Source organism: Aspergillus pseudotamarii, assembly GCF_009193445.1.
Source record: "Aspergillus pseudotamarii strain CBS 117625 unplaced genomic scaffold BDV38scaffold_106, whole genome shotgun sequence".
NCBI classification, from domain to species: domain Eukaryota; kingdom Fungi; phylum Ascomycota; class Eurotiomycetes; order Eurotiales; family Aspergillaceae; genus Aspergillus; species Aspergillus pseudotamarii.
This window is the reverse complement of record NW_022475120.1, coordinates 48,110-69,522: the sequence shown is the minus strand read 5'-3', so window position 1 is coordinate 69,522 and position 21,413 is coordinate 48,110. Positions and strand designations below refer to the sequence as shown.

The following is a 21,413-nucleotide window of genomic DNA, read 5'->3' as shown; positions in this document are numbered from 1 at the left end:
TACTTTCCCTTTTTCACAAGCAAGGGCAACGTCCAGGTACTTCAGGAAAATCTCACTCAGCTATTATTGGAAGATTCGATATGTACCTGACCCACTGGACGGTACCATAGATAGAAACATGAGCTAAAGATAGTGGGATGTGATTTGTTCTACTGGGTAACTAGAGTACACACTAGATTCCGCCAAGGTTGGGGACCCACGGCCGATGTTTTGAACAATCGGCGTGATCGGCGTCGCCAAAGGCCTGGACCATGGTTTCCAAGTTGTTTTGGATCTTTTTTTCCCTCTTCGCTCGTTTGCTTCTTTTCTTCTGTTCATCGGTTGTATGATGATGAGGTCATGGATTGCGTACGGGACTGTTCCTGGGGGGTGTTGATAGTCTGAAGGTTGACAGGGACAACAAGACTTCTGTCAATTGGATGGGGAATGTTCAGATTTGAAATGATAAATACCAAGTGCCCTGACCTTACACCACTGGAATCCTCCGCACATTCATAGGATCTCCAATGGGAATCGTCACGATCATACGTATGTAAGTCGACTGGATTGATTATTAACTGAAGCCCCCGTTTTCCACCATTGTTTCAATTAATCCCAAACCTAGCAAAGAAGAACCCCCCCCCATATGCAAAAGATCCGAAACAAGCCCTTAGCTTAGTTACCTTGGGTTGTGCTTGGTTGCCTCCCCCATCATTGCCTCAGTTTTAATCCCACCTCAAACAATGGCCTTTGATCGCCAAACAATACCCGGACCACATGGGGACTTTCCATGCGCTCGTTTTCATTCAGACGTTTATCAAGAAGTTCTTTGGTACAGTACCTGGCAGAATGTGCCTAACATGCATCCTTGCACTGCCGCCCGTAAATAGCAAGACCATGGAGCGTGGTCTAGACTAGATGAAGTAGTTACTTGAATGGTAGGTTGTCACTGCAAGCGGCCTAAGTTATATCTTATGGCCTTAGTAATCGGACCCTGGAATTTTGTCGATCGATCCCTACTCCGGTGGTGAGCTTATTGGTATGTCGAGAGGAAACAACACCGCCTCCCCCTTCCCGAAGGTGTGATGTCCGATCTGGGACGGGATATCCCTTCTTCCCATGGTTGAGGATTGAGATTAGGTTAGAGAGTAGGTCTTGATGAAGCGGATTAGCTGGTGTTGTTGACCCCTCTCTTGATTCAGAAGTCCCATCACTAAAACAGGGCCGAAAAAAAGGAAAGAAACAGTGTACGATGATAGCCATACTCCCCATGAGAGGGCACGGGATCTATCATGCTGAGCCTTTGTCACACGAAGAACCGGCTTCATGCGCAGGTGTCATTTCTTCTGAAGAGCTTTTTGACTGGGTGATTTTTTTCCTGGAGGGTAACACTTCCGGCGTCCGTGGCTTCTTTGTTCAATGATTCTAGTTCAACCTCCCGGGAGGATTATTGCTGGTCTGCATGACCGAAGCTGATGGCCCCGAGGAGTATATCCTAGAAAAATGAGCAGATGGGAAGTAAAAGAGGGAGATGGAGGAGTGTGTTTATATTCTGTCTACAGAGGCAAATGTCTTAGAACGAGGTGGATATCGCCATATGAACGACTCCGTTAGTTCCTTTTGTTCGTATCGTTCTCCTGTGTTGGACACTAGGGTGATTCTAGCTCGTTACTAGAACCAGGTTAGTTATTAGCGCTATCATAGACTAAGCGCAAGAAAGTACTTAGTTACTGGGAAAGCACATCCATAATCTAGTTCGGACTAGTCGATGAGGTTCTCCATCGACCTCCGCAAGAGGCCAATCCGATGTCGCCGAGTCCGATTACAAGCGGAGCTATCCCGGTTTTCTGACCTTGACCATCCAACAAACGATGTGGGCTGGAGTGGGGATCCTCGACGGGAGGATGTGCAGCTGCGGTCGATTGGGTGATTACTGCACCATGGTTGGCTTGAGTTGGTGTTGTCGTGTCTCATGAATCACCCACTCTAATAATTTTTCTGTTTTTCTATTTTTCATTTCAGTCTTGATTAAGGTGATGACGCTGGTGATGATGTCGCTCCGTCCTCCGGAAGGTCTAGTGAGGTGTACTACTTGTATCTACGTATCTCTGTCTAGGACTAAAGTAATATTGAAATTGTGGGTATAGATTTAAGCAGAAGGAAATCGAAAGGAAATATATATATATATATATAAATCGAAACGAAAATTAGAGGACCTTTATTGATTGATTTCTATTATTATGTACATAATAATATAGTTGTTTATAGTGAGAGTTGTGTTTAATTAGGTAAGGATTAAGAGGAACTGGAACCCAGAAAAAGAACAGGGGGAGTTGCCATACAATTGTTGGGAGTAGCCATGGTCCTCAGAAAACATCCGTCCCCGTTTCGCCTCCTAAATAAGATTAAAAATAAATGAAGAGAAATGGTGAAAGTATGAATTTTTTTTTTCTTTTCTTTTCTTTTTCTTTTTTGAACTTATCTTTCCCAATTCCGATACTAACGGAATTAACAGAAGAATTGACTTCGGTGTGAGTGTATGGGATTCGACATTTTTTAGTTTAATTGTTTTATTATTATTCTTTTTATTTTTATTTTTATTTTTTACTTTCCTTATCATTCATTCCTCAGATCTGATTTTTTATTTTTTATTTTTCCTTTTATTTTTTTACCCTTCATAGTAAGGAAACTGTTTTCGCTATTCTCCCCCTCTCCGTTGACAGTCATTTCGTCTCCCCTGCACTCCGTTTCCGGTTCGAGCCCTGGCGGGGGATCCACGACCGTTTAAGCCTGGTCATTGTAAAAAAAAAAAAAAAAAAAAAAAAAAAAAAAAAAAAAAGAAGAAAATACGAAAAGAGAGTAAGGGAAAAAAAAAAAAAAAGAGATAACTTTACAGATTCTGCTCCATAGCCTTACTTTCGGGCTGTCTTTCCGCCCAAAGCTGGCACATCTGCTTTCCAGCAACTCTCTTCATCGATTTACTTACTACTATACTCCTACTATTCTCCATCCGTCATCTCTCGCGTCTTCCTCTTTTCCCTTTTCCCTTCCCTCATCCCCTTTCACTATACTGTCTTGTTTTTCTCTCTCCTTCTCTCCCTACGATTAATTCCTCCTTTCGTTTGGTCCCTTTCCTCAATCCCTTTACCCATTTTTAATCGTCCTTTGGTGATTCCCCTTACTTTCGTTTTCTTTGGTCCTTTTCATAATCCGTTGTTTTAATCGTCACGAAATCGCCCTGGCTTCGGTCGTGATATTGCGTTCTTTCATCCCGTGGTAGGCAGCGTCAATCGCGCCTCCAGTCGTTGTCCTGGAGTTTCGTCTCCCTGCTACACTCTGTCCATCGCCTTTTTTTTTTCTCTCGATCGTGGACTAGTGGGAGAGCTTCCTTCCATTTTTGATCGCTAATTATGGCTCCTCCGCCGCGCTTGCGCATTTTATCAGGTTCGTACTCGCACTGCCCCGGCAAGACTGTTCCTATTTACTTTTTGACGACAAATTTCCTGTCGTTCCTTAAATGGGCTTTTGTTGCAACCCAGATCACCTTTCGGAGTACCCAGAATGGGCCGTCATCTAACTAGACTTTGTTTAGTCGGCAGCAATGCTATCTCGGCCTTCCTCTCGTGGAGACTTCAGGCGACGACCTCCTGCGACGTGACACTAGTGTGGAAATCGGGCTATGAGTCGGTATCTCAATATGGAGTATCCTTCAAGTATGTCACTCTTAAATCTACGGTTTTTGGGGCGAATTCGTTGATAAATGGTTGATTTAGGTCGAAAGCTTTCGGCAATGAGCGCTTCAAACCTCGTCATGGTGAGTCGGATTGTTGGTCTTTGCAACGTACGGTCTGTGTTCTTTGTTCGGACGTTAAATATGAGTTCTTCTGTACAGTTGTCCGCACACCCGAAGATGCCGCATCTCGCGAGAACGCATTTGACTACGTCATTCTGTGTGTCAAGGCACTGCCAGATGTCTACGACCTGGCTTCAGTCATCGAATCCGTCGTCACCCCTCAACATACGTGTATCCTCGTGAACACAACGAACACATTGGGAGTAGAATCACACCTAGAGCAGCGGTTTCCTACAAACGTCGTCCTTTCGCTTGTGTCCGGGGTGGAGATTTCTCAGATTGGTGCCAGCGAGTTCGAGCATCTAAACTCATCGGAGATTTGGGTTGGTGCCACAAGCAAGCAAACCAGCATTCCTTCTACGATTCAGAATGATATGGCGGCTGCACTGGCGATGACACTGGCTTCTGGCCAAGTCGACTGCAAAGTATCAGATAATATCAGACAGGAGCAATTCGATCGTATGATAGGGTGAGTCGCGAGAGAAGTCTGCTCTCCAAGACCGAGTCTGGCTAACCATGGTGCTACAGTCCTATTGCTTTCTACCCCACTAGTGTAATGTTTGAAACCTCCAACCACACACAACTTCTTGAGAAGGTCGGCGTACGCCAACTTGTTTCAGACATCATTGAGGAGCTCCTCGAGCTTGCGCGTGCGAACGGATGCTCTTTTCCGAATGACTTTGCTAAGAAGACGATTGAAACGATGACCGCCAATGGTGCACCAAGTACGATGTATCAGGACTTCCAAGCCCGCCGTCCAATGGAAATTGAGACATATCTCGGATCTCCAATCAAATTGGCGACCGAATCAGGCGTCCGTATCCCTCGGATTGAGACTCTCTACGCAGTGCTTCATCATGTCAATGCCACAAACTTGAGTAAGCCCCGGACCAACGAATCTCCTCCACCTGTGCTGGCTCAACCGCCACCTCGGATGTCTTCGGCACCGCCGAGAGGACCGATGAATGGCCCTATGCGTGGAGGCAGGGCTCCTTCTGGAATGATGCCTAGACGTGGGCCACCACCCCACCCAGGAATGTCAAGACCCCCGAGCGCACAGCCGCAAATGGCCAGAATGCCTCCTCGTGACCCTTCATTGGAAGGTCTTGAGGAGTTCAGCCACCTCGTCATGTACGATGATGCTGCCACAGCCGCAGCTGTGGCTGCAGAGAATGGCGTACCGCCTCAGAACGGCACTAACGGCTATCCGGATATGCCGCCCGGGCCTCCATCTTCCGCAGCTGAGTTGGCTTTGAGAGAACGAGAACTGGCGATCCGGCAGCGTGAGTTGCAGATCAGAGAACAGGAGATGGGTATGCGTCGAGGTCCCCGGCGACCACCTCCCCCCCCGAGATCGACATTTGATGAAGAGGACGAGGATGACTATTTCGATCCAATGGATACTTTGCCGATCCCATCAATCGATCCGGACCAAGTGGACATGTTGAGTATCACCTCGAGACGGGCGAAGAAATCAGCGCCCAGCGCCAGTCAGCTCCGTAAGAACCCGGAAATCACTTTAAATAATGGCGGCGGCGGCGGTGGTGCTAGCAGGCCCGGGTCGTCCTTTAGCCGATACTTCGGAGGAAGGAAACGTACCAGTGATCGGATCATGCAGGAAATCCCTGGCCTTCATGATTCTCTCATGGACAATCCTATGATGGCGTACGCATCGAATCGATATGGAGCGGTCGACAGAAACCACATTCAGGCGGGGTCGCGTGCTAATTCACTGACGGCCAGCCGAATGGGTGACTACCCACCACATCCTTACCCAACCAGTAGGAGGAACAGCCAGTCTCCGGCGACTCCTCCCTACGGTCCGCCTGGCCCTCGAATGGGCCGACAAGGAACATCCCAAGATCCAAGCCTAGGCCCACCGAACGGCCCTCGTGGCGGCCAACCGTCGCCGCCCGGGCAAATGCGGGCGCCAGTCCCCAGACATCCGCCTGGACAAGGTAATGCGGTAGGTCCGCAGCAAATTGAGCAACAATATGGGGTGAGCAACTCGTCTTTAGCCAAGGGCACTCCCAAGCATAGAAGTCTGACCGGAAGTGCGAGCGCCAGCGCGGAGAGTGGTGATAGTGGGGCCAGTGCGAACCTTGATTCCGAAACCTCAGCCCATAGCAGCCAAATCAGCTTGAATGGTCAACAAGCTGCGACGCCCGTTCGTTGATCGACGCAGCCCGTCGTCCTCCGGTTCCCCCCCCCCACCCCACCTTTCAGAAAAGCTGAGCTTTAGAACCCTGTTCTATACGTACTCATCTGGTTACTTCGCGTTCCATTCTTTTCCTCCCCTGGCTGGAAGACGCAGCCCGTGGGGGTCCCCTTTGGCTTGTACAAGACTCTTTTTTAAGATGCTTGGCAAGGGCGGTAGGAGCGGACTCAAGACCTTATATTCTCGTTCAGTTCATTACATATACACCGAGGGACATACGGGACATCTTCTCGTTTTATGCTACTACTTTGGAGTGGTCGGGCGCGTGTTGCATGTGGTCATTTGCTTTCCCTTCACTTTCCTTACCTTTTCTTTGAGCACTCTCTATTTTAATGAAGGCGAGTACACAGCTCGATCCGACAAGTATGATTTGACTTCTCGCAATTATACCACAAACATCCATCTCCAGTCACCCACGACTAACTCATTTCCTTTTTTTTTTTTCCGTGCATGAAAGAATGTTGTACACTACCATTAGTGGGCGCCTCATTTCGTTGTATCTCCTATACTATCATCTCCACTGTTTTGTGACATGCATGCCCTCCTTTGACACATTTCCTTTTTCCTTACTTCGTTTTCCTCTATTCCCTTTTCCTCAGCCATTCTGTCTGCTTTTATTATGGGCTCTGGTGTGGAGTATCCTAGCAGCCCCGAAATCTCTACGTTCATGGTCTGGTTTCTGGCGCACAAAAAGAGCAGGAGTCTGATTTATTCAGTTGATTGAGTGATCCGAATTGGCTGGGTTCGTGTTCTTGCAAGATATTGACGAGAGAGCCGAGCTGAAGTCTCGACACGGACGCTATCACTCGATTAGGACCATGTCATTGACAATAGACGAGACTTGAAGTTCGCATGATAACATAGATGGTGATCCTGCCATGTCATGATGAGAGTGTTTTGAATGATTCAAACGTTTGCATAACAAAGACAAAAAAGACTGTCTAATGTATAGTCGATTGTATGGTGTTGTTTATGCACAACCAAGATTAATTGTTCAGTTCATGATTGGGGGAGTTCTGTTTCTGGTCCCTCACGTGACTGATGTGATTTGATCCCTGAAGCGACGCCCCACCAAATGTAAACAAACTTGACCCATTTCCTTTCACATCGTTTCACTTTTCAAGTTAAACCAAGAAAAGGCATAGGCTTTGCGCACGGATATAATAAACGAGCACGTACAAGAATTCAGCAGACGAACTAAGATCTTGAGCAAAATGCCACCTTCTCACCACTATAGCCAATCCCAAACCTTCCCCCGCCATTCCATTCTCCCCCCGTCTTCGACCACCGCCGGTCCTTCATCGATGTCCGCCGCTAAGACTCGGCAGTATGCGAACCTGCAGGCTCAGTTGGAGCAGCTGAACGCCAATCTGGCGGACACACAAAACCTGCTCCGTATGACTTCTGTGCAGGCAGAGGATATGCGGTTCCTGGGCGGTTATGTTGGAGCTCTGTTTATGGGATCGGCCAAGGTGTTGGGAGAGGAGGGTGTCAAGGGTAATGCGGATAAGAAGGAAAGTGAATCGTGATCGATGAGTACTTTGGTTTAGTGGAATGCATGGGTAAGTTTATCTTTCTTTCTCTTTATTGAATGTCATTTAAATCAACCTGTCTATCTATCCGTCCGATTTACGCCTCTATTCTAATTACTGATTGATGGCTTGGATAGGTTATCCTCGGGGGGGGTATCCAATCCACAGTAACACCGATAGATACCACGCCCATTAGTTCTCGACCACAAAACCGCCTCCGAGGATAATCGCCGGTTCCTCAATGTTATGATGTTCGTAACTGGGACGGTTAGCGCAGCTCGTCGCACCACGATGTTGGGGGGGTTTTCTCTCTTCTCACCTCAATGTGCCCACACCTCCAGCTTCCAGAATCAGCGCGGTCTCGGTTAACGGCTTTCCGGTCCAGCGCATGGCGAAAGCCCGTAGGATATGACCGTGTGCGACAATCAGGACGTCTCCTTGCTCACTGTCACCGTCGAAACAAGGACTGTGGAACTTCTTCCTGATATCGGCGATTAGGGCATCGAGACGACGGACGACGTCTTCAGGGGATCTGAGTGTGACATTTTCAGTTAGCAAATAATGTATATATATGCATACATGCAACAGCGATCAATCCTCTTTTTGCATTCCAAAACACAAGAGAAATAAAAAGGAAGAGGGGAGGGGAGGGGGGAAATAGAAAAGAAGAGTAAATCTTACTCTCCACCAGGACAGCCATCCCTCCAAATATCCCAAGGCTCTTCCCCATTCTCCTTCCTCATCTCCCTAATTTGTTTACTCGTCAACCCCTCATAATCCCCATAATCCCACTCCCTCACTGCCTCCGTAATCTCAACCTTGGCCTCCGTCCGAATCGGCTCCTCATCCTCACTCTTCCGGGCCTCATTCCACGGTAATCTCTCCCTACACCCAATCTCAAGTAACTCCAACGTCCGCTGCGCCCGCGCCCGCGGCGAGACATACCTGATTTTATCAATCACATTAACTCAACCCCAATAATCAATTAACCCAATAAAACAAGAGAAACAAGAGAAGCAAAGCAAAGGGAAAGAAGAAAAGCATACACATGAACCAATTTCCTTGGCGCAATCAACCGATCATTACCAACCAGTGCTTTCCCAGTTGCTTTGACTCGTTTCTCACCATTAGGTGTGAGGGCAAGATCCGTGAGGCCTGTGTGTCGCCCATTGAGGGACCATTCGGTTTCGCCGTGTCGGATTATGAAGCATCTTGGGGCCATTTTTCCTTCTCTTTTGGACCTTGGGGTGGGTAGGGGATGTACTGTATGTATAGTAGTATTAAATTGAATCTAGGGTTCTGAGGTGTAGGGTAGGGGATGTTATTATGTTGGATTGGGGTTGTTGGAGGGTAGGGCTTGGTGGGGGGTTATTGCGTCATGGATGGGGGTTACTAGTAACTGGGTGGGGCACTTTTGGCTTGGGTGTTGTTTGGGTAAGCATTTGTATATCATTTTCAGTTTGTTGTGCTGGTTTTTCTTGGGGTTGGTTTGTAGGGGATTGATTTATACTTGAGAAATTCATATATGGTTTTTATATTTATATTTCTATTATTTATTTATGTGGAGAGATAGATGCGTGTGAGATGATGTGAGTAGCTGTGTACTGTACTTCTCATGAGGGGAGATACACTCATTGGTGCTTGGTATAAGATCTTTCTTCAGAGTTATTTGAATGTAGACTGTAAGGTCTGGGGTTTGAGAATGAATGCATTCATAGATTTGATGATGGTAATGGGATATGAGCAATTGATTGCCATAGCTATCATAATAGAAAATCTACATCTGATCAATCAAGACCCTTCTTCACCTCAAACTCATCCACACTCTTAAGCGCCTTCTTCGCCGTCTCCACGATCTGCCTCGAATCCTCAAGCCCAACGCTAATCCGTATAATATGCCTCGGCACCCCGTGCTTCGCAACCTTATCTTGATTCCAGTAATTGGCTAGCTGGACATACGGAATAGCCAATGTGAAGTTCGTCCCGAAGCTGGACCCCTTGCAGACGTTGAAGACGTTATAGAAGTGCTCTGCTGTGCGCGGATCATGGAAGACAATGCTCAGAATGTTGCCGTAGCCGCCGTCCTGGCGCATCACACTCTTGTACAGGGCTGACGTTGGCGCGATGGACGGGTGGTTTACTTCGGCGATGGCGGGGTGGGCTTTGAAGAGCTCGACGAGTGGAAGCGTGTTCTGGTTGCATTGCTTCACACGCCAGACAATGTTTTTGCTGTTCTGTTTGAGTGTGTCCAAGTCAAGAGGGAAATAGGTGTCTTGGTTCTTGGATAGGGCAGCGTGGATTTGGTCGTGATGCCGGGAGGTGGGGTTTATTACAAGACTGCGGTAAGATGGTTAATTAGTAGTTAAGGTAATGGTTTGATGGTCTAGGTATATGAGCTGGACTTACCCTCCACCGGTGACGTTTGATGCCCCGCTGAATGTCTTCGTAAGACTGGACATCATGACGTCTACATAAGGAAGCGCATCGATGTTGACATAGCCGGCAACGGTGTCGTCACAGGCGACAACGAAGCCGTATTGATCTGCCAGTGCGCGAATTCGACGGAGATTGGGCGATGCCAACGTGATGTTGCTGGGCAGTTCACAGAACAATGCCCCAATCTGTTGGCCGGATTGCAGGAGGGCCTCCAAGCGATCCAACTCGTCCTCTGTGCCGTATTTGTAGGAGAGGCATTCTGCCCATGTACCGCGTCGGACGACGTCGACTGTTTCTGGGTACAACCACCTATAAAGTGTCTCGTCAAAATTGTTTGGGATGGCTTCGCGTCAAAGTCTATGAGGGATACTTACCCGTACATAGCAACCTTGTATTCTGGCGAAGCTAGAGCATCCGAAAGCGTGTATATAGCGTTCATTCCGGTAGGATACAGAAACACATCGTCTGGGCTCACAGTTGGCTGTCCCGGTTGCTCAGACGTGGCAATGCTTGCAAGGAATGATTTCACCTCGTGCGAGTTTCCAGCCGCGGCTCGCATCCATGTAAGAGATACCGGGGCCTCGCTCCGACATCTCTTCCGTGAAGCTGGGGTTCGGTATGCCGGAGTTGCAGAGTCAGAATCAAGATAGTCGAACTCTTCCAAACAGAACTCTGCATGACGAGTTGACAATCCTGAGCCGGTATCCCGCCAGAACGCCATGGCCGCCTTCAACAGATCAGATGGGTATAAGATCGCAGTGAAGTTGGCCCAGTGGGCACTGGTGTCTCCCAGATTTGACTCCAGAGGCATGACAAACCGAACTACTTCGACTGTAAACGGATTCTCGGAGGGTAATGTCTTGAGTATTGTGGCGCATTGGTGGCCAGCAGCACCAGACGAGAATACCATGCAGGAGATTGTGGTATCGTTGATCCGGAGTCGGCGGAGAACTGCATCAGAGAGGTCGCGAATGGGCTTATTAAGATAGAAACTTGATTCCTCAGTTGATAGCGCTCCTATCAGAGTGAGGAAATGGGACTGACCGTGGATAGCTCCATTCAAGTTGGTCCAAGAGCCATTTCTCTTTTCGAGACAATCCAAGAACTGAGTCCCATGTTGGTAGAGATACGCTAACGGCCTGATTAGGGTCAGTATATGCTTTATTAAAACGGGTAATGGGATAACTAGCATGCGGTCCCCCGAAGGGATATATGTTGCCTTTACCAGGAGGAAATGCCTGTGGTGCCTGGGGAGGCATCCAAGGCTCAAGGATCGGGCCATTATCTCCCATGGTGAAATGTCTTCGGCTTCTTGTTGATGGTAGCAGAGATTCAAGGTCAATACAACAAGTCCGGCATCAGCTGTAGGCTCATTTGCAGTGAGAAAATAGATGAACGACAGCACCCAGGATAGGCCTCCCTCTACCTAAATACATTCTACCTTACTGCCGGGTGGAAGCTCCCACAGCACATACCTCATCCCAGCCATTGAGTCAACGAGAAACTGCAAGCTGCAAGCTGCAGCCAATAATGGTTGACCCAATCGCAGGAAGCGCCCCTCATCAAGAAAGTCAATCCCGTAGTAAATAGATCTACTACGATACCCTGGAGGTCTTGACTCTGGCGGTAAGACACTGTTCGCACATCCTAGCTGGATGGAAACTAGCATCCTCATTTAAATCCCCGAAACAACCAATTCCTAGACTGCCGAAGGGTGCCAGGAGCATAGAATCTGCATGACACAACATGCTATTCACCAATGGCGGGTGAAATCTGGACCACACCTTGAGCCTAGCCGTTCTAAACGAGCGCGCTTGGTTGCTAGGATCATCGATTGTGGGACTTTGCATGCAGCGCACTCTCATGCAGATCGGAAGGAGGACACCTCCCTTCCAGCACTATTCGTAATACTCTAGCGAGGTTCAATGTGCCAGAGATCTGGTCGCCCAGGACGGTATCATATCCAAGGAATGTTAGGGTCACCATAAGCATCAGGACATTAACAGTTGACGGCACTGAACGCCCTCCTCCACCAAGCTTGAAGGTGACAGCTGAACAGCAAAGCGAATTCATGCAGGAGGTATAATCATTAGGTAAGTGCATTTGACATGCACCAATCAATGCGAGCCTGCTCTGGGGATTCTGAGTTAGCATGCAGTGCATCTATCTCGTCATAGGAGTTTACTGGAATTGGCCAGTAGAGTGATCGCGAGAACCGATGCAGGTAAGATATACATCGGATAGCCTTTGGTTGCTAACTTAAGTTTAAATCCGATCGCATGGATGGGGAAATGATCTGATGATATTGTTCACAACTATACCAATTTACATCTCGGTGGCACACCGCTTTTCTACAGCTTATTTCACGCCCATTTTCATAGTCACACCGCCTATTCACCATATTTCCTTGCTTAATAACTAAGCCACTGCTCTTCAGCCCAGCAGGGTTGTGGGCATGAGGTGCTGCCACCATATCTGTCTCTCAAGTATGGAGGATGTTAAGAAAACGTCCTTTATATTCAATCCACTTAAGTTACTTAGTTACATCATCGTCATGACTAATCCACCACTAAGCGAAGGTGAGATGCCTCTAGCCAATGATAACCCGAGGAAGACTATAGTGATAAGATATTCTGTAGGAACGTTGATCCAAAAAGTAAGACTATAACCACCTACGCTTGTGGTATACTAACCATTACTCAGGCTACATTCAAACGAGTGGCCCGTGAGGCGGAAACCAACAAGTCGCCGCCTCTAGTCTTCCAAAAGTCCATTGGTTCTACCACAAAATCAGCACACAATGAAAAATCATAGAAATAAAACCGTCAGAGATGTGACAAAGCTCTCTGGAAAACCCTTACCAGAGACGCTCGAGCCATCGTCTATTCTGCATAACACACCCACTGAAGAATGGGTGACATCCAAAGATTTGTTAGAGGACGGACTCCCGTTTATGCCAGAGGTTATGAAAGATCTAACCATATTTCTCCTGGGGAACATCAACATAAACTCCACACAGCTGTTCCGGGCAGATATTCTCTATGACAGCCAGGGCGTCTTGAGTACGCCGCAGCAGAAGGAACTGTCATTTGCGCAGACGGCGAACATCGGCGTGGAAGCTACCGCGGATGCTGAAGACCGTGTAGAGCCCATCGGGGCGAAAGAAGTCGCCGGGTTCAACTTGACCAGAACAGTGGTCAGGAGACTGATCCCCAGAAACCCGAAGCTAGATCGACCGCTGGAGCAAACCTGTCACTTCTATGAAGCGGATATAGCTCCCGGTAGCGAGAGTGCTACTCAACAATCCCGGCTAAGGCGCTTCCTGGCCGTTTATACGCCGCATGTAGCGTCGAAGGAGGAGATTCCTTTCTATCATCCCCTGCTTCGTTCTTTGGCCTACCTGTACGACTTCACCGATGACGCTACAGAGTCTGCAGAAGCTGGATCGGGCTCCGGAACACTATCTCTGCACTTCTTGCCGTACCCAGAAGAAGCAATTCCAACCCGCCTAGAGCGGACCCTGCATTCCCTACTGAATACTCAAATTCGACTCGCCCGCAACCCACAGCCCTCCGAAACCACCGAAGGAGGCAGCCATAACCCCAGCAAAGACAACGTAATCCCACAACACCTAGTCCAAAACACATACTCCCGCCTCAAATTCAAGTACGGAAAAGACCTCTGTAGAGACTGGGTCGAAGACACCGAACCAACAAAGCACGTCTTCGAAGACCTAGCAATAACAGCCTTCCTGATCGAGTTATGGCGAAGCATGTACGGAGCCGTTCCGGGCGAAGAGCGAAACGAAGACGAGCCCGAAAAGTACGACCCGAACTTCCCAGGCTTCGTGGACGTTGCGTGCGGGAACGGCGTGCTCGTGTACGTCCTCCTCATGGAAGGCTACCGGGGCTGGGGCTTTGACGCCCGTCGCCGGAAGACATGGAAGATCCTCCCCGAGTTCGTACAGGCGCGACTCAAGGAGGAAATCTATATCCCGAAGCCCTTTGCCGACGCGATGGTGGAGGCGGGCGGAGTGCCTGATTTGGGCGTCGAGACGCATTCGGGCTTGTTTGAGAAGGATACCTTCATTATTTCGAATCATGCTGATGAGTTGACGGTCTGGACGCCCCTTATGGCTACCCTTGCGTGTCCGGAGTCGCCTTTGCCGTTTATTGCAATCCCTTGTTGCTCGCATGCACTTTCGGGGGCGAGGTATCGATACCCTCCGCCCAAAGTGTCGAAGTCTGATTCTGATAAGAATGACTCGTCACAACATGAAGGCGTTGATTCTGAACAATCCGCAACGGGAGATTTGAAAGCTCTCCGCAAGGCGAAACAAGAGGCCCAAACAGACGTAGGCTTCAACAAATCCATGTACGGCTCCCTCACCATGAAGGCAATAACTATCGCCGAGGAAATAGGATACGATGTCGAGAAGACGCTTCTTCGGATCCCTAGTACCCGCAACATGGGTGTAATAGGCGGCCGCAAACGAGTAACCAAGGAATGGCGTACACGGAACCAACAACGGTCTACTTCTGACTGCAATGGTGATGCAGTCATTGAATCAGCTCTTGACAAAGCGATGGCAGCAGTTCAACGGGAATGCTCACGGGATGGAGGCGTGTCAGGCGCTGCTAGGATCTGGGTTGAGCGGGCTAAGGGCATCCATAAAGGACAGGGAGCGGGCAACCAGCGAGGACATTAACTTAGTTTCCATATGATACTCGGGACATATCACACTTGACCAATTTCTTTCTCCTTTCTTCCGCTGCTCTTATCGACGTCGGTGCTGTTTTGATTAATGACGGTAGGTTTATGCTTGTGTGTTAGGGATAATTTAAGGTGTATAGTTTGTAGATTGAGTGATGTTAATGTACATAGAGGTGAGCTTGCCCCAACGATCTAAATCTATGAACACAATATGAAATACTTGCTCCGAGAATTGCCGAGAATGGTAAAAATCGTCTATCAGTGACAGAAGAGGTACTCTAGACACATTAACACATTAAACCCTTCAAAGTTACTTGTGTCCAGATGATATCAAACGAAAAGCAAGAAAACCACACACCCAACACCCAACCATGCGATAGATACGTCAGTTATGTGAAAAATCATGGCAAATCACCAGCATCGAATGACCGTGGCTGACCCGAGGGAGACGACGAACTGGTATTCAAGATTGATAATGGTAAATATGCTTTACGCAGAGTCACCACCGATGTTAGTAGCAGCTTCATGGTTTGCGGAATCACCGGACTGCTTTGGTTGTGACTTGTTCGCATTTCTCAAAGCTGCTGCTCGCTGCGCAGTAGGCTCGGTGGCAGCAGATTTGGCAGCGGCCGCCGCAGCGCCGTCTTTCAAACGTCTGATTCTCTCGGCGCGACCTTCGCCTGGAAGACTACCCCAGACCGGCTCAATGGAGTCCGCTCGCCAGTTGGACCGGTGTGCCGTAAGTGCGCTGTTTCGAGTGGGAAGGGAAACCATTGGTGAACCACCTACGCCGGCCTCACCCCACATTCGGACACGCTGAAGCTTGCGCAGCTTCGCTAGCCCATATACGCAGACGACTGCGGTGATCGCAAAGCATATGACGGAGACTCCTCCGAATCCGAAGTCGGACTCTTCAATGAAGTTCTTAAGATTCATACCATATAGGGCAGAGAATAAAGTTCCTGTTGCAAGTCCCAGCGTACCAATGCTGAACTTCAGATCCAGTAGCATGAGAGAGTTGCGATTGGCGTCAAGGATAGCTTTCACACTAAGCGAAAATCAGCGAGTCTGCGCATAGCTATATCTAAGTTAAGAAGAAAAAAAAGAAAAGAAAAGAAAACGAGCGACGTACACTTCTTCCGTATTACGAATGCCGGTCACCAAGTTACCACTGGCCTGAACAATTTCGTCACAGACTTTGTGGTACGACTCCAGAAGCATTTCAACTTCTTGATGGTCGTGCTCCTGTCTTTGAACGCCCTCTGCACGCTCAGTCAAATACATCGCCGCCAGGTCATCGTCGGCTTCTAGCAAATCATCGATTGCATCCCGCACCAGTCGGGCTTTCTGCTCAAAACTACCCAATTTCTTAGAGTAGATCAACAGGTGCCTAAGCTTATCCCTATCGATGTCCTCTTCCAAGGCCCGAAGAACGCGCACCACGGGCTCTCGAACACCGTTAAACTCCTCTTCAAGGCCGGCTGTGACGCTGATCAACACAGCTTCGAGAGCGCGGAACTCATAAGGAAGAGCTTGGGCACCCTGCGATTGTTTCTGACGTAGCTTTCCTTCCAGATCATACACAAACAGCGACTGCATATATGAATCGGTGGATCCGTAGGCATCAAAGACCAAAACCCGATCGGCCTTAATCAGCACGCGAAGATGTAGAAGGTTGATAAGGATAGCACTCGGTCGTACAAGAATGTGGGGTAAGGTCGAAGAGTCAATTTTGCGAAGGTCTCGAGGGAGGAGGCCATACTTTTTTAACGTCCCATTTAGCTTTCATGTTGTCCAAAGTAAAGTCGCAACCGTTTAGAAGAGGGGCAGTTACCAACCTTTGCGATGAGCTCACTTTTCCTAAACTCTCCATTGACAAGTGTAACATCGCCATTGTTATCGAACTCAGTGCATCGCAATCGCAGCTCGTTCGAAGCCTTTGCCGCTAATCCACGTCCGAAATTCAGGCCTTCTGCTCCCTCATCGACCAAGGCAGGACCGCCGGCGCGGTTCAATTTGGCTTCCGCAGCCGCCTTGCTACGTCGTAGATCAAATAGTCTGCGAAGTAATGGGCGGCTCTTGGTGTGCGTAGCCCGGGAAAACACGGTGATGGGGGACGGAGATTGATCCAGCGAAGCTCGACATCGCGATGGACCACGGCTTCTAGAAATGGTTGAAACGGGAAGGAAGTTTGTCTCTAACGTGGCGCGACATCGTAGCGGCGTAATATATGCCCAGCTAGATGTATTTCTCAATGCGAGCATACGGGATGGCTGGTTATGAACTTGCGACTTTCGTGAGGTTCTGCATGCCGATGTGAAGACATTGGTATTCTCTGACTGGGAGCGCAGGTATCGGAGTAGCGACGCTGAGGGAACTGCCGGTTTCAAAGGTGGAGGGGATAGCATTTCGGACTTGTCTAGATCAACAAGCCACCATCGAAGTACTACCGTACTACCGTCTCGTTCTCCCTCTTTAATCCGTAGTATTGCTCAGCCCTCTTTTTTTTCCTACATGGAGTTACGCCGCGCGGACCATCTCGGGTCAATGATGTTCCGCAACTATATCGCCAACTACAAGAAACATTTATGCTACTTCTACTTCAGTAGGGAGTTAGTTTTTTGCTCGTCGGATCATCCCAAACTATTGTAAGACATTACTTTTGTTACATGAAGGAGCCTTTGCAGGGGAAAAAAAAATCCAACCGACACCTGCTGAGTTGAAGAATAATGCTGAATATTGAAACGAAGAACGCTGCAATATGTAGGTATCAAGCGAAACTAGACCGGTCTAACCCACAGCAACACATGAAGCAAAAATTGAGAAGTGGCCACCGAGTTTACCAATCATCGTCGTCCTCCTTTTCGTCATCTGTACGCTAGATTAGTACGCGCCACCACTCAATGGGCAAATAATGAACTTACCACTACCGCTAACTTTCTGCTTTCTCTTGTCCAGAGCGGCTTTAAGAGCGCCCGCCATACCACCCTGGGCGGCACCACCCCCTGCTGAAGCTGCGGATGATTCGTTGGCAGACCCAGGAACCATCGCCGCACTGCGATCCTTCTTGTCGGCGTCTTTGACTTTCCTCAAGCCTCCGCCACCCTTGCCTCCGGATGCCCTAATGGCAGCCATAAGGCCGTCTCTTCCACCAGAGGGTGTGGGCAAAGGTGGAGCTGCTCCACCAGCAGGGGGAGGAGGAGGAGGAGGAGGAGGAGGAGCACCAGCTCCAGGAGGTGGCGGTGGTGGCGGGGGAGCTCCACCAGCTGGCGCTGGGGGTGGAGGGGGAGGGGGGACTGAGGGGCCTCTGCCGGGTGGAGGGGGAGGCGGAGGGATGCTCGAAGATGGGGGTGGGGGTGGCGGCGGCGGCGGTGGTGGTGCACTGCCCGCCGATGGGGGTGGCGGTGGAGGAGCTGGAGGGCCTCTGCTTGATGGAGGGGGAGGTGGAGGGGGCACAGAAGGACTTGGGCTTGATGAAGGGTGCGGTGGCGGAGGACCGCTTGATGAAGGCGGCGGTGGTGGTGGTGGAGGGGGCACCGCACTGGATGCAGGTGGAGGAGGCGTAGGCCGCGAAGCAGCTGGCACAGGCGGAGGAGGAGGCGGTTGGCTGGCCGGACTTCTCGGGGGTGGTGGTGGAGGTGCTGGCGTTGAGACCGGTGCATGAGGGACTTTCGGAGGAAGCTGCGGCGGTACTGCAGGGCTTGACGTGCGGGGAGGTGGCCGTGGTGGTGGCCCTGGAGGCGCCGTGTTACGGCTTGGTGGTGCTGGAGGAGCCGACACCTTTCGCTCCCCTTGGAAAGGCGGAGGCACCCCAAACCGGGGTTGACTGTCATCCATGGGAGTCTTTGGAGGTCGTGGTGGGGGAGGGGGCCCAGGGGTCGCGCCCGATGACGCTCGCTGTCGGCCGGGAAGAGGGGGCCCATTCGTGTGCGCAAATTTACCAGCATCTGCAATTGGAGGCGGCGCTCGGAATCTGGGCCGGGGCGGAGATGGTTCGCGAGTGGATGCGGGCGACTCTTCCTCTGCTTCAGCACGAGTTCTTCGTGACGGTGGAGGTGGTGGCGGAGCGCCTCGTCGACTACCCGTACTATTACCTGTATGTTGCGGGCTTATAGAGGTCGACTTAGGAGCAGGAGGCGCCGATGGAGGAGGCGGAGGGGGAGCTTTGCCCCTTTTGTCCTCAGCTGGAGACGGAGTAGAATCGACCCCGTTGCTTTGTTTCTGCTCTATATATGCCTTGATAAAGTCCGAATTCTCTGCGATCTGGTCTTCCGTAATTCCCATCTGCAAGAGTTCGTCCAGAAGACCTTTCCAGGACGGATCACTGGTGTCGAAGGGCAAGGGCTTGCGTGGGGGACTGCTCGGTGGGGGAGGTGCGACTTGAATGGAAGGCGCAGAAGGAGGTTCTGTATGTGCTACTGGTGGAGGCGCATTTGACCCCGATGTTGACCGATGGCCTAACAGGCTACCGAAAATCGACCGTCCTACGCCATGTTTACCATTTGCTATGGGAGCGGGGCCTTGACCACGAGTGGATGCAAAAGGTGTCTGCCGGGTTTCTTTGCTCGCATTTTTCTCCCGCTCTTGCATTTTCTTGATGAACGTTTTAGCTTCCTTCTCATCAGCAAAGGATAAACCAGCGGCACACTCTTCCAGCTCAAACGTGTGAAAGAATGTTCGGTCTTGGTTATAGGGGAAATTATCGTAGATCTCCTGGTCCCAGATAACACCTCGTCCAGCGGGCTGTGGCTCGGAGTAAACGGAATCATTAGCAATTTGGGAAAAGGTCAAGGAGCCATCGAGACAAGAATGGTTACCCACCGATACATCCACCAGCTTCAACCAAAAGGTCCGCCCGACTAAATCATTCGCCAGGACGACGGCACCCTGTAGACCTGTGTATGTCCATTTTTGAGGATCCGGGTAGGCCACATATAGTCGCGCAACAGCTACAGCCTGAATCTTGTTCGCCGGTTTCGGGACAGTCCTCTTGACGGTTTCTTTGTCGGCGTCACTGAGGATAGATGGCATGGCGGACCACGAAGAACTAGTTCGAGAATACCGAAAACGGAATTAGAGGGTATGCAGCGCCGTTAATGTTTTTTAAGGAACTTCTCGATAACGCATTGCAGGAGTCGGTGAAAATTGCTCCAGGCAGAAGTGTAAAAGTGCACTCGACTTTCAGGCACGGCTAATCGCTGATGCGGCCTAGAACAAACTCCGGCTAGAGAGGAGGGGCAATTTCTCCGGGTGTTCGATCAAGACTTGAAAGATTGATCGTAGGTGACTTCGAGAGGAGGAATGGGGGCCGTGGGCGAGTAATGTGTATGCTTATGGGTAGTTGAATTGTTGGTTGTTGGGAGAAATCAGCCTTGAGGGGAAGTCAGAGAAGAGGTCAAGTAGCAGAAAGAGGGAGAGAGGCACACTACCACTAATGGCTACCGCTAGGTTTCTACTACAGTGCCACTAACTCCATTTCCAGTCCCACTTAAGGCCCGAGTGGGGAACTTGGAGAGAATGTAGGGCATTACTATTCAAACACGAGGTATGTACGGAGGATGCTTACTTCATTTCCTTGGACTACAATATTGCTCATCTCTACAGACTAGATGGCGTCGAGTGGAAACGCTCTCCACAAAGAGAAGAGGTGAGATTGTATGTACCTATTGCGTTTCGTAATTTGTTTAATCGCAAATCCTTTCTTTTCAGTATTTACCCGTGTACAACCATGACCACGAATTATTCCCGGACCTATCTTATTTGAGAGTAGATCAATTCTGGAACAGTCTGTATGTCACTGTCGTTTCGTTAATTAAATTCAATGTCAGGTGGTTGATTTTTCCAGTCGACGTCATCCCGTTTCCTCTTCAAACTACTACTCCTACTATTTAAATCATAACTAAACACAACTCTGCACCATCAATCAGACAAATTAATCATAGAACTTCTTCTTACCTAGCTACTTATTACACCCTGCTTTGCAAAAGAAGTTTATCCACTAGGTTACTTACACTCCACTCCAAGATGCCGGTCTTTCCTTCGGACACCACCAATTTGCCATCAACAGCCAGCAATAGCTCCAACCAGAATGAACCGCAGAAGGCCACTGCTCAGGACCATCTTTCTAAAGGGCCACACATTCCAGACAGTAAGTACTGTGCATATCTTTTGTACATCCTTAGCAGATTAACTGAAACCTGCAGATATGCCACCCAAAGCTTCCCGGGAAGAAATCGAAGCACGCAAGAAAGAGCTGAACAAATGAACCAGAGCTCTAACGGATGACGACGATGGAAATTTAATTATCATGAATCATGATGTGTAGCGGAAATGTTTTGTAGGACTGTCACTGGTCTGGCTGATTCTGTACAATGATACAGGTAGCAATTTCATATGTATTATTTATCAGACTCAAATATTGTCGTGGTAGTCGTACATAGAATAAACGACATCGGCTCTTGACGATGCCAACTATTATTATCCTCCAGCACGGAGTAGAACTACTACATTCATTGACCAGCATACCAGTAATGCAATGAAGTACATACATGATTTTATTCAGACGCTAAATTACATCATAGACACGTGACTACGTGTTCACTTTGCTCCTCATGCGCGACAAGGACATGTCTTCGTCGCGTTAAGAGGCTCCTCATGCCGCCGGAACGTACAAATGTCCCGG

At 49.3% G+C, this 21,413-nt stretch overlaps 9 protein-coding genes across 9 annotated transcripts; 4 read left to right on the top strand and 5 right to left on the bottom strand.

Moving 5' to 3' along the window:
• Nucleotides 1-642: 642 nt before the first annotated feature.
• On the bottom strand, nucleotides 643-1,695 carry BDV38DRAFT_264172 (uncharacterized protein). Its single transcript, XM_032056256.1, has one exon. The coding sequence runs from the start codon at nucleotides 1,249-1,251 to the stop codon at nucleotides 952-954; it is 300 nt and encodes a 99-aa protein (XP_031907612.1). The 5' UTR covers nucleotides 1,252-1,695; the 3' UTR covers nucleotides 643-951.
• Nucleotides 1,696-3,215: 1,520 nt separating this feature from the next.
• BDV38DRAFT_16978 (ketopantoate reductase PanE/ApbA-domain-containing protein) lies at nucleotides 3,216-6,258 on the top strand. The gene is made up of 4 exons (XM_032051938.1): nucleotides 3,216-3,692; nucleotides 3,753-3,793; nucleotides 3,872-4,301; nucleotides 4,361-6,258. Exons 1-4 carry the CDS (start codon nucleotides 3,541-3,543, stop codon nucleotides 6,006-6,008), a joined length of 2,271 nt encoding a protein of 756 aa, XP_031907611.1. The 5' UTR covers nucleotides 3,216-3,540; the 3' UTR covers nucleotides 6,009-6,258.
• Nucleotides 6,259-7,137: 879 nt separating this feature from the next.
• BDV38DRAFT_16964 (DASH complex subunit HSK3 family protein) lies at nucleotides 7,138-7,796 on the top strand. The gene is made up of 2 exons (XM_032051937.1): nucleotides 7,138-7,612; nucleotides 7,720-7,796. The coding sequence occupies exon 1, from the start codon at nucleotides 7,265-7,267 to the stop codon at nucleotides 7,577-7,579; it is 315 nt and encodes a 104-aa protein (XP_031907610.1). The 5' UTR covers nucleotides 7,138-7,264; the 3' UTR covers nucleotides 7,580-7,612; nucleotides 7,720-7,796.
• On the bottom strand, nucleotides 7,631-8,907 carry BDV38DRAFT_17011 (histidine phosphatase family protein). The gene is made up of 4 exons (XM_032051939.1): nucleotides 8,629-8,907; nucleotides 8,264-8,527; nucleotides 7,902-8,114; nucleotides 7,631-7,841 (listed from the first exon to the last, which is right to left on the bottom strand). The coding sequence occupies exons 1-4, from the start codon at nucleotides 8,802-8,804 to the stop codon at nucleotides 7,775-7,777; spliced, it is 720 nt and encodes a 239-aa protein (XP_031907609.1). The 5' UTR covers nucleotides 8,805-8,907; the 3' UTR covers nucleotides 7,631-7,774.
• Nucleotides 8,908-9,369: 462 nt separating this feature from the next.
• BDV38DRAFT_290068 (pyridoxal phosphate-dependent transferase) lies at nucleotides 9,370-10,928 on the bottom strand (the record flags this gene model as incomplete). The annotated part of the gene is made up of 3 exons (XM_032061395.1): nucleotides 9,370-9,919; nucleotides 9,989-10,327; nucleotides 10,393-10,928. 3 exons carry the CDS (start codon nucleotides 10,926-10,928, stop codon nucleotides 9,370-9,372), a joined length of 1,425 nt encoding a protein of 474 aa, XP_031907608.1.
• Nucleotides 10,929-12,738: 1,810 nt separating this feature from the next.
• trm44 (tRNA (uracil) methyltransferase) lies at nucleotides 12,739-14,726 on the top strand (the record flags this gene model as incomplete). Its single annotated transcript, XM_032061394.1, has 1 exon — nucleotides 12,739-14,726. Exon 1 carries the CDS (start codon nucleotides 12,819-12,821, stop codon nucleotides 14,724-14,726), a length of 1,908 nt encoding a protein of 635 aa, XP_031907607.1. The 5' UTR covers nucleotides 12,739-12,818.
• Nucleotides 14,727-14,857: 131 nt separating this feature from the next.
• On the bottom strand, nucleotides 14,858-17,187 carry BDV38DRAFT_264160 (CorA family magnesium transporter). The gene is made up of 3 exons (XM_032056255.1): nucleotides 16,570-17,187; nucleotides 15,864-16,492; nucleotides 14,858-15,779 (listed from the first exon to the last, which is right to left on the bottom strand). The coding sequence occupies exons 1-3, from the start codon at nucleotides 17,137-17,139 to the stop codon at nucleotides 15,221-15,223; spliced, it is 1,758 nt and encodes a 585-aa protein (XP_031907606.1). The 5' UTR covers nucleotides 17,140-17,187; the 3' UTR covers nucleotides 14,858-15,220.
• Nucleotides 17,188-17,570: 383 nt separating this feature from the next.
• BDV38DRAFT_288593 (WASP family protein) lies at nucleotides 17,571-19,762 on the bottom strand (the record flags this gene model as incomplete). Its single annotated transcript, XM_032061067.1, has 2 exons — nucleotides 17,571-17,602; nucleotides 17,656-19,762. 2 exons carry the CDS (start codon nucleotides 19,760-19,762, stop codon nucleotides 17,571-17,573), a joined length of 2,139 nt encoding a protein of 712 aa, XP_031907605.1.
• Nucleotides 19,763-20,755: 993 nt separating this feature from the next.
• Nucleotides 20,756-20,996, top strand: BDV38DRAFT_288592 (uncharacterized protein; the record flags this gene model as incomplete). The annotated part of the gene is made up of 2 exons (XM_032061066.1): nucleotides 20,756-20,879; nucleotides 20,935-20,996. 2 exons carry the CDS (start codon nucleotides 20,756-20,758, stop codon nucleotides 20,994-20,996), a joined length of 186 nt encoding a protein of 61 aa, XP_031907604.1.
• Nucleotides 20,997-21,413: the final 417 nt, after the last annotated feature.

Bases quoted from the DNA above. Each gene is read 5' to 3' on its own strand.
- BDV38DRAFT_17011 (XM_032051939.1), bottom strand. From the start codon at position 8,804: ATGGCCCCAAGATGCTTCATAATCCGACACGGCGAAACCGAATGGTCC. The intron at 8,528-8,628 runs GTATGCTTTTCT...TGATAAAATCAG, and splicing joins CCAAGGAAATTGGTTCATGT to GTATGTCTCGCCGCGGGCGC. The intron at 8,115-8,263 runs GTAAGATTTACT...TGTCACACTCAG, and splicing joins GATGGCTGTCCTGGTGGAGA to ATCCCCTGAAGACGTCGTCC.
- BDV38DRAFT_16978 (XM_032051938.1), top strand. From the start codon at position 3,541: ATGGGCCGTCATCTAACTAGACTTTGTTTAGTCGGCAGCAATGCTATC. The intron at 3,693-3,752 runs GTATGTCACTCT...TGGTTGATTTAG, and splicing joins CAATATGGAGTATCCTTCAA to GTCGAAAGCTTTCGGCAATG. The intron at 4,302-4,360 runs GTGAGTCGCGAG...ATGGTGCTACAG, and splicing joins CAATTCGATCGTATGATAGG to TCCTATTGCTTTCTACCCCA.
- BDV38DRAFT_264160 (XM_032056255.1), bottom strand. From the start codon at position 17,139: ATGCTATCCCCTCCACCTTTGAAACCGGCAGTTCCCTCAGCGTCGCTA. The intron at 16,493-16,569 runs GTTGGTAACTGC...ACGTTAAAAAAG, and splicing joins AAAGTGAGCTCATCGCAAAG to TATGGCCTCCTCCCTCGAGA. The intron at 15,780-15,863 runs GTACGTCGCTCG...ATTTTCGCTTAG, and splicing joins ATTCGTAATACGGAAGAAGT to TGTGAAAGCTATCCTTGACG.
- BDV38DRAFT_16964 (XM_032051937.1), top strand. From the start codon at position 7,265: ATGCCACCTTCTCACCACTATAGCCAATCCCAAACCTTCCCCCGCCAT.
- BDV38DRAFT_264172 (XM_032056256.1), bottom strand. From the start codon at position 1,251: ATGGGGAGTATGGCTATCATCGTACACTGTTTCTTTCCTTTTTTTCGG.